The 10,538-nt window shown below is 29.9% G+C and overlaps 1 protein-coding gene across 1 annotated transcript; it reads left to right on the top strand.

The window, feature by feature from the left end:
* Positions 1-7,635: 7,635 nt before the first annotated feature.
* LOC109594013 (serine/arginine-rich splicing factor 5-like) lies at positions 7,636-9,006 on the top strand. The gene has a single exon (XM_049966764.1). It carries the CDS (start codon positions 7,636-7,638, stop codon positions 9,004-9,006), a length of 1,371 nt encoding a protein of 456 aa, XP_049822721.1.
* Positions 9,007-10,538: the final 1,532 nt, after the last annotated feature.

The raw sequence follows: 10,538 nt of genomic DNA, 5'->3' as shown, positions 1-10,538 counted from the left end.
TTAAATATATAATGACAAATATATTTATTATTATTTTTTGATAAAATAAATTAATTTTATATTCAAATAAATAGCCCTTTAACGTTATCAAACATAATACATACATTGTTGTCACATCGCAATTAGTTTTATATAATAATTTCGCTCTAAATCCATCAATAAAGTGGACCTAATTATGGATTACTGTTTCATGTAAATCGCATTTAAACCGACACCAATATACCCAATTAGGTGCAAATCAATGGAATGTCACAGGATTAATTTATAATTAAACGCAAATTCAACTTGAGTATTATTTTCAAATCTCACAAATAAATTTAAGTACAGGTGAATTATAAATTTATGTGTGACCGTACTAATTCTTCATGCGGCGGATTAGATTGCTGCCTACGAATGAGCGAAAGCGACTCGAAAGCGCCAGCTTGAATCCGTTCGTGGGACAAAAAAAGATAAATGACTCGCATTAAAATACTTCAGACCGTACGTTGGATGAATTAGTGAATATAATTTGAGTCAAGTTTAGTACTGTAAAATTAAATTATCATCCGTTCCCATTAATTATAATTTATTAATTTGGGAGCTTTCGCTGTTTAATTGTCAGTTCGGAATAACTTTATAAACATTAATTTAGAAAAGCTTCAATCGCATGTGGTCTCAGCTCCTCCTGTTTCGTTTATCATTCGATAAAATTCTTTAGACCCTTCGAACAAATTGCTTTTACTGTGATTTAGATAAATGACTTCAGAATGGATTTTATAAATTGTGTAAATTAAATACAATACAAACTGTAAAAATTCACACGTCATAGTAAAAATCTCTATTTATACAAACAAAAAAAACAATAACTTCAACAATTACTAACACAAAGTAGTCAACATTATGGAAGAGACATGTGGCGTAAATTCATTATTTTAATTACTTGTCAAATTCATGAAGAATCCCTAAACACGTCAATTTTAGATTATGAAATGACATGTTATAACGAAAAAATTTCATTGCAGTATTGAACCTCAATTATATGATAGTTAATCGTAATCACCTATCAATTCAACATTTTCCAACACAAAATTACATCATCAAAATTCATCAAGATCAAGTTTTTCTGATAATAATAAATTATATTATTTATAATGTTTATTAGTTTTAATACAATACAAAATAAAAAACATTTATAAATACAAATTTCAGAGAAATTTCATAAAAAGATTTTATTCAACTATTGTCCAGTCAGTATAAAAAGTATATTCCAATATTCTATACTTCTTTTTGGATCCGAAGAAAGGAATGGTCAAGAAGAGATGAAAAAATCGATTTTAATACGGTTTATTGATACATATAGAGCAATGCCCGAATTGTGGAACATTATATTAAAAGAGTATTCGAGAGCATCGACATCTGTATGCTTAATGTAATTTAATAAGTTTAAATATTTTTCATTTAACTATTCACTTGTACAATTTAATTGCAATGCAATCCTTATGTTTGTTGTCCATTATTATTCTGGGAATAATTGAACTATGTATCTGAATACTGACATAAATACTGAGTGTGTGAGGTGAAACTAAAATTAATGATGAAATACTGTCAGCAATCAATACTGTCAGTAATAATAACGCATATGATTTGGTTTGCTAACGAAATAGACGTGTATTTAATAATACGCTTAAAAGTATATAATATAAATCCTGTTAAGAATTTATTCTTAACAGGATTTATATTATTTTATTAAATAAATTTACTTTCACTTAGAAGAAAGAAATATTGCTCTCCAGAGGAAATAATTAACTTGAAACATCGAGGTCTAAATATTGCTGATACCACTAAAAACTAACAAATATGAAACAACACACTTAATTGAAAATATAATAAGAAAATATCTTAACAAAAAACAACTCTTTTTATTGACAGACAATTTGGAAAAATGAGTAAACGACATCTTCTCTTATACCCTAATTAATTAAAAAATGAATTAATTGGTTATATAATATCAATGTGTCTAGTTGAACAATCAGACGTGAACTGAATAAACAAAATTTGCAAGAATATATTTCAGTAAACATACCATTGGTAACAAAAAAGAAGGGTCCTTTGAAGTGATGAATCCATGTTGAATACAACAAAATCACATGGTAAAAAATACATTCATCGTCCTCCTAGTAAAAGTTTGAATCTGAGATACACTACAAAACCTTGAAACACGGTGGAGAAAAATTTGGAGTTCCATTCCTAGACATGGTCCTACCATTACAAAAAATTATTGGTAAAATGAACCACGAGAGAGGTAATGGAACCATTTGCATGATGATGATTGGAGCATCAAACTTAAGAAACTAGCGTGAAGTCCGGATCTAAATACAATTGAAACCTTATGGGACGACATGTAATATCGATTAAAACACCAAAAACCGTTAAATTTAAATAAATTGTTATTCTAAATTGAAGAGTCGTGAAATTAAATTTTAAACGACCTATGCCATAATTTCGTTGAATATATACCTCGTTGTTTATAGACTGGTATAACGAATAAATGATACTCAATAAAATTTGTGTAAATTATTAATGTATTTATAGAAATTATCATTTTACTGTACGTTTCAATATCCATATTATTATCAGTTATGCAATATGTTTGATAACAACAATGCGGCAATATAATTGTTTATTAGTGGGTTTACTTAGGTTATTAATATTTGAAAAAAAAAATCAACGATCACAAATAGAGCAACTATAAAATGAAACAAACTTACGTACATTCAGGCTTCTTTTATTTAGTATCTATTACCATATCCATTATTTTCAATAACTGATAACCCTTTTTTTCAATGATTTCAGTAACTTTCGATATTTCATTTCACTGATTTTGAACTTCTTCGTAAAGTTCATTCAAATATGACTTTTTGCATGGATTTTCCGACCAATTTCACCCCAAAGTTTTTCAATTGGATTGAGGCTGGCCAAGACATTACACGTACTCCTTGAGAAGCAAATCATTCTTGAATTTATACGTGTTATTCGGATCCTTATTGTGCTGGATGATCCACTTTAAACTCATGTTATCTTCGGCAAATGAAAGGATATGATTCTCCAGAATGTCACTATAAACGAAAATATCCATTATCCCGTCTATCTTACCCAGCACGCCCACGCCAAACCCAGGAAAACATTCCCAAACCACAAAGCATCCTCCACCATGCTCACAGTAGATCTAATGTACTTTGGATAATACCTTTCATTAATTGATCGTCTCATCCATGAGATGCCCTTAGATTTCAATAATTGTAACCGTCATTCGTCGGAAAATAAAATTGTTTTCCATTGCCCGTCTGTCCAGTTCACAAGTTCTCTTGCAAATAATAGTCACGCTGTTCTATTTTTTGCAAAAATGAAGGGCTTCTTTGCTGGTTTTCTACCATAGAGACCAGCTAATTTTAGTCTTCGTTTAATGGTACTCACCGACACACTGACTTCGTTTATTTCTTGATTTATGCTGGATGCACTGATAAATACCACTTTTCGGAACTCCTTCCAGTGTATTTCTTGTATTAAAATTGGAAATCATCCTCGAAATGATCGATCGATTGCAATTTTACTCTACTTTTAACCACTCCGGAACTTTTCTCCAATTTGTTGTTAAATTTGTATCGATAAATTGATTCCTCTGGGAATCATTTTAAATGGAATTATTTTAAATGTAAATTTCATTAGATGTGTGCATTTCCTAATTAATAAGAATTAGTAATGTGTGCTATTTCTCTGGCCATCACTATACATACTAAAAGGTAAATCCTCTTGTTTCACTGGTAACCTTTATAAAAGAACAAGAGCTCCGTAGTTTAATGAATACTTACTTCTGTATATGACTTTGTTCAGCTAACCATGTTGTACTATTAAACATGCGTACATAGAATCATTAAGAGATTATAATATCTTAATTTAAGTTCAAAAATATTTCAAACGTAAAATACATCTAAACGCTCTTGTTTGAATAGAAAATATCCTCCTCAAATGACAAATAATTAATAACAGATACAAACAAAGAATGTTAAGCAACCTAAAGCACCTTCAATTTAAAAAAAAAACTCTTCAAATTTCTTTTCAGAAATATACATCTATTTAGTCTTTCATATACCATTGCTTGTCAATAAGTTTACTTATATTTCAGTATGACTTCCAATTACACACAGCCCCTATATTGAACCCTGTGGTACAACGGTTAACTCGTTCGTTCAAAATCCTCCCCAAAAAGTATATTCCCGAGATCATCAACACAATATTTTCTAACATTATCTCATGAAAAACGTAGTAAAAAGTCTTGCATCTTGATGTACTTACTGGTGTATTTATTCCATTACATCTAAATCTGTGTTTACATCCATCTTGCTCACAACCACCATAACAATTTTCTTCTATGACCCCCACAAAATAGGTGATAAATTTACTTTTTCTGAGCTTCTCAAATCGATTCATTATAAAAATATTATTCTTTAAATTTAATAATTTCACCACAAGACAACAATAACTGTCAGAGTGTACTTGATGATATTTTTGACGTTGTATTGAAATTGATGAATGAATTTGAATTAAACTTCGCGTGTAAACGAAAATAACATATATTGATTTCTTGTAACTATAAGGTCACAAAAGCAAAAAACATATATATTTGGGTCACACTTTTGGAACTGATTAGGAAAAATATACAATGTACCTGAAAAGTGTATCGGAATTGACATGCTTTGTTTTTTTAAAATGGAATTATTATTGAATTCGACGTAAAATTCTGGGTTTAGTGGAGTTTGAATTGCATCCCTGTTTGCATTTGTTTTTGACACATTTAATTTTGTAAAAAATACATATGTAGTAAATACAAATTTTATGTTACAACGACGGATTTAAATTTTAAACTTTGTATACTCATAAAAGTAATATTAGCATGTCAAACTTTAACATGATTGACGTGATGCATAAAATTTATTAAAAATATATTATTACATGCGAACCATGCTTCTAAAAGTTTATATATAAATAACTTGATGCGCCAGAAATCATACTATTCATAAATTTCAACAAAATAATAAAGTTAATATAGCTACGGACATAGAGAAGCTAAAAACAAAAGGGATTTTTATTCTTATCCCCATTTCAGGATAGGCTACGTTCATAAAACCGGTGAAAGATTAAATAAAAGCATTACGTTATCATATCAAACTTTTCATGAACGGAATATTCAAATACCAAAGCTTTAGTATTAAAATTTAAAATCATTAATAAATTGTGATTAAATATTTTTTATTTAGTTTTCAGAGGAATATTAATCAAAGTCGTGTACCTATTATAAAAAAATCTTAATTTTAAATCAAAGTTTTGCAAGTGATTGGAGTAAGCTCCAGGTCTATAGTCAATTTACGTGATGATTAGCTTCTTGGAAAATATCGTAATACTTCATAATAGTAATAACCAGCCACTCATATTTTTTTAATTAATTTGTACGAAGCGTTTAATAAGCGGCAAAGTTGATTTTCACAAAGTTAAATTGAAAACTTAGACATGCCCAAAAGATATTAGATACTTATTAAAAATGGACTTGCTATAGATGATCCGGGCAAATACAAAAAAAAAGTCTGTCTCGCAGTTACAGTTTAAAACTTATTAATTTTTTCTATTTTACAAGAACAAAGTAAACACTGTCTTCTCTTTAGTAAATCTTAAAATTCGTTAATTTTACTGAGATTACTTAGGTGATTATTAATTAATTGAAAAACTTGTTGATGTTCAATTGACAAAAATAACAAGAATATTATAATAAATGTTGAAAAAATTATTTTTCAAAATACGCACTACTTAGATGTGCACTTAATGTTTAGTGAAAATATTCTCCCAAAGAACTTCAATTTTTCATTACATTTGATAGTCGGATCTTTATAAATGACTCCAAATATTACAAAATTGCATATTTTTTTATAAATTATTAATTGATTCATTTAAAAACAAAATAAATATTTATTATATTATGTGAAGACGAACAAGTTTTTTAATTTATATTCTGTTGTAGCGTTTATTTAAAATAAACCTTAAAAGTTTTATCCGCCATATAAAAATATTATTTGTAAAAATTTGTCACAGAATTAAAATATGGTGAGTTTCTTTTATTTATTATTTTTTTTTTTCGTTTATAATGCTGATAATAAATATTCTACTTCATATTATTCATTTATTTGTATATTTCCTTTCAATATACTTTTAATATTATTAAGATTGTGATAACTTTAATAGTGCCAATTGCATTGCATTTAAAACTCCCTGAAAAAACATTGTATTAAATCAAATATATTTTATTTTCATATATTATATTAATTTAATTAGGCTGTTTACAAATTAAATTATTTATATTCAAATAAATATATATATTGTTAGGAAATTCCACGCCAATGGTTATTTTCATATCTGGTAAGGGGACTTACTTCCAGCTTTTCCCGTCTTAATGTTAACCTCTCAATGAATATCATTGAATGTTTTACTATTAAAATGTGAATACATTTTAATAATATTCTTTTATTTTTATATCATTTTTATGTTAGTCCAGTCTTTAATGTTTAATATCAAAAAAGTATTTTCTTTTATCCTGAAACAGTTACTTGAAGGGATTTTGAAGTTTATTTAAAAAATTACTCTTCCTTTTTTTAACTGTCAGTAAGTATAATATCTAAAAAAACCTGACAGTATGTTTCAACTATATTTAGAAAGCATTGAAACATTTATTTTTCAAAAGTAACACCACTTAGACGCTATTATGTTAAAATTTGCATTTTTTGTCCAAATTTGACAAACTTTTTTATCAACTATAAAACATGAAATGCTTTGAAAATTTCACACTTTTCGGCTCAAAAACCAACAGTATCAAATTGAAGAATTCGTACCAAGAAATGTTTTATAAAAAATCAAACTACATTGCGGCATTAGACCCCTTCTGAAATATTTACTATAAAGTAGATTTCATAAAAAATTATGCATATTCCATAGAATATTCCATTCTTTTATGAATTTATATTTTTAATCAGCTAATCTATGGAAAAATACTGTCATAAGTATGAGACTATTATAGTAATAATGATATAGTTATACTTAATACAAGAATTTTATTTACTTCACCGTTCAATTCAATTAATTCTTTGGTAAGTTCATGGTTATCTTTCTCAATTGTACCAGGGTAATTTCCGCATATGATTCATTATTTCTACCATGAACTTGAAAAAAATATGTTAACATCAGACAAATTTTATGAGGTGTCTTGCTTTCAAATCAAAGAAGGTTACAATATTCTCTAACGTGAAAACTTTATTTACAATAAAAAATAACATAAAATATTGAATTAAATTTAACTAGTAAACAAAATGTTTCAATCATAATACTCCTTTGGATTATCCAGGAATATAGGTAAGCATTAAAGTAAATTTTAATTATTGGTAAAAAGTTACCTACATTCAACTTGTGTCTATTTCTAGGTAAATATAATAGTATAAAATACGATATGCACTTAGTTTCGATCACAACACACCCAGCTATTTGCATCAGTGTCTACTACTAACTAAATCATTATATTCTTAACTTATTCCATTTGAATAATCAAAAGTCAGCGTTATGTCTGGAAATAGGTTGTACTTGGGCAAACTGCCTTACGACACCACCAAACGCGACTTGGAGAGGTTTTTTAAAGGCTACGGACGCATAGAAGATATACTTCTTAAAAATGGTTACGGTTTCATTGAATTCGAAAGTTCCCGTGACGCCGAGGACGCAGTTTACGATTTGGACGGAAAGAAACTACTTGGTCAGAGAATCTCAGTTGAGAAAGCAAGAGGTAAACCAAAAGGAGGAGACAGATCGGTCGGTGTATCCGGCGGCCGCGGCATTCGTGGTCGTGGCAGGAAACCAATTCGCACCAACTACAGATTATTGGTCGACAATCTGTCTTCCAGAATCAGCTGGCAGGACCTTAAGGACCACATGAGAGAAGCCGGAGAAGTTACGTACGCCGACGCACACAGACCTTACGTGAACGAAGCCGAAGTCGAGTTTGCCACGTATGAAGACATGAAACGTGCCATCAAAATGTTCGATGGTTACAAACTTAATGGTCGTAAGATTGAGTTAAGGGAGGATCCGGAGACGAGACGCAAAAGATCACCGTCCGATCGTAGGTCATATTCTCGATCCGTCTCTAGGTCTAGATCTCGCTCTCATGGTTCTAGAAGGAATGGTTACAGAAGCAGGTCCCGCAGTTACCAGAAATCCAAGAACGGAGGTAGAAACGGACGGAGGACGCCCAGTTATTCTCGTTCAAGAACGCAGTCAGCCGAAAGGGACGGCTACGCAAGATCGCGTTCTGTTTCTTCTCAAAAGAAGAGAGACAATTCTCGTTCCAGATCGCGTTCAGTACAAAAGAACGGTAAATCAAGATCCCGTTCTGTTTCTCTTCAAAAGAAGAGAGACAATTCTCGATCCAGATCGCGTTCAGTACAAAAGAACGGCAAATCAAGATCCCGTTCTGTTTCTCTTCAAAAGAAGAGAGACAATTCTCGTTCCAGATCGCGTTCAGTACAAAAGAATGGTAAATTAAGATCTCGCTCTTCTTCTCTTCAAAAGAAGACCGATCGTACAGCACCAAGATCTCGTTCATCATCAATTAAAGATGAGACAGCGAGATCTCGTTCTAGATCGAGATCAGATTTAAGATCTGAAGATAAGGGTGACATTTCTACTTCTGATAGGAGGAATTCCCGTTCTAGATCTAGATCAGTTGAAAAGAAATCACAAGGTGAAAGGCGCAGTGTATCTCCAAATATCACAAATGAACAGGACGATTCAATCGCGTGTAAGCGATCCAGGAGTCGTTCCGGTTCATCCAGAGAATCGCTGAAGAGGTCTGCTTCCAGATCTCCATCTAGAAGCCCGAAAAGGTCCAAGATTGAAGAAGATAGATCCCGATCTATGTCACAGGATAAAAATTAATTGTAGTTGAATGTGAATTGTAATAATAGAAAAAAAAATGTGTTTTGTAAAACTGGAATAAAGATTTTTAAATTTATTTATGTTTTTTACTTAAGTTGAAGTTACGTTCGGATGTACGTAGTGCCGGAGGCATTATGGTTTGGGGATACTTTTCTCTATCCAAAATTATATATATTAATATGAATATGTATATGAATATATACAGTACGAAAAATACTCTCCGTGTCTAGATGTTGTAAGAGATGGATGCACGACAAAGAGAGTAAAATTTTGCGGAGACGAACCGCATGGTAAACGCAGCAAAACCAAATGATCCCCTCCAGTCAGTCCGGCCCGCCCACATAATTGCATGTATATCTTTCTTTTTTGTTTACAAAGGGGTACTGATGTTCCGTCTCAATACGCGAGTAGACACGTTCATCTTTTTGATCGATTCATTATATATATATATATTCATTATATATATATATATATATAATGAATCGATCTTGTAGTTTGAAATTTGTTCAAATTTTCAACGAATTAGGGAAAACATTAAAATTTTGCAATGGAGTTTATTGAAGCTGTAAAAATTACTTGTTACTTAAAATTAAATGTTAGTTAGCTGGTAGTTTTCAATAGTGTAATATGATGTCTTGTATTACAGCATCCCTTGATACATGATAAAAGCTGTTATCCCAATACATCTCTTTCTGATTATAATCCAAAAGATGCACCTTTTGTCGTCTCAATCTTTTGTGAAGTCGACAATGACACCTTGAAAAACTTATAGGATTACTTACGGATTTAGTTTGTGTGACGAAATATATGTGTCTGAACATAAATTTAACAAGAAGCATGTTATAAATTGCCAAACAGATTACAATTGAGAATATTTGATTTTCACATTTTTACTCATTCATGAATATGTAATATACGGGGTTTTATTACTTTGTCAGACATAGCTTGAGAACTGTTATTTGAATATTTATTATAATTTTTATGACTATCGTTGGTTGGTTGGTTTCTTTTATTACATTTTTATTCAACTATCGAATAAAACTTCAACGTATAATAAGTAATAAATTAAATTAATTAAAACTAATTTACATTAACACTCACATGAAAATGGTTTTCACGGCGCATCCACCATTTCTAAGACAATCAAGACTACACATCAAATTTCATAAAAATAATAAATAAATAAATTATTTATTTATTGTATTGATTTAATATTATAATCAAATCTTGTACATATAAATTACATGAGAAATTAAAAATATATTTGCATAAATGCACTTTCCATGATTAGCTTAAAATTCTTGTACAAGTAGAACAAATTAGTTCTGCAATAAATATTAATTGATAATAACTATAACTTATGACAAATCAGTTAACAATAAACACCATATGCCGGTGTGTACAGTCGGTAAAATTTATGAACGAAATTTGATAAGTAGATATCAATATCAAAATTAAATTAACTAATTTAATATTTCCGAAATATTTATTAAGGAGAACTCACTTCGAAATATTTTCTGTGGTTAATATTA

The sequence above is a fragment of the Aethina tumida genome, chromosome 4, assembly GCF_024364675.1.
Source record: "Aethina tumida isolate Nest 87 chromosome 4, icAetTumi1.1, whole genome shotgun sequence".
NCBI lineage: Eukaryota > Metazoa > Arthropoda > Insecta > Coleoptera > Nitidulidae > Aethina > Aethina tumida.
The sequence above is the reverse complement of the archived record's forward strand: the minus strand, read 5'-3'. Positions and strand labels throughout refer to the sequence as shown.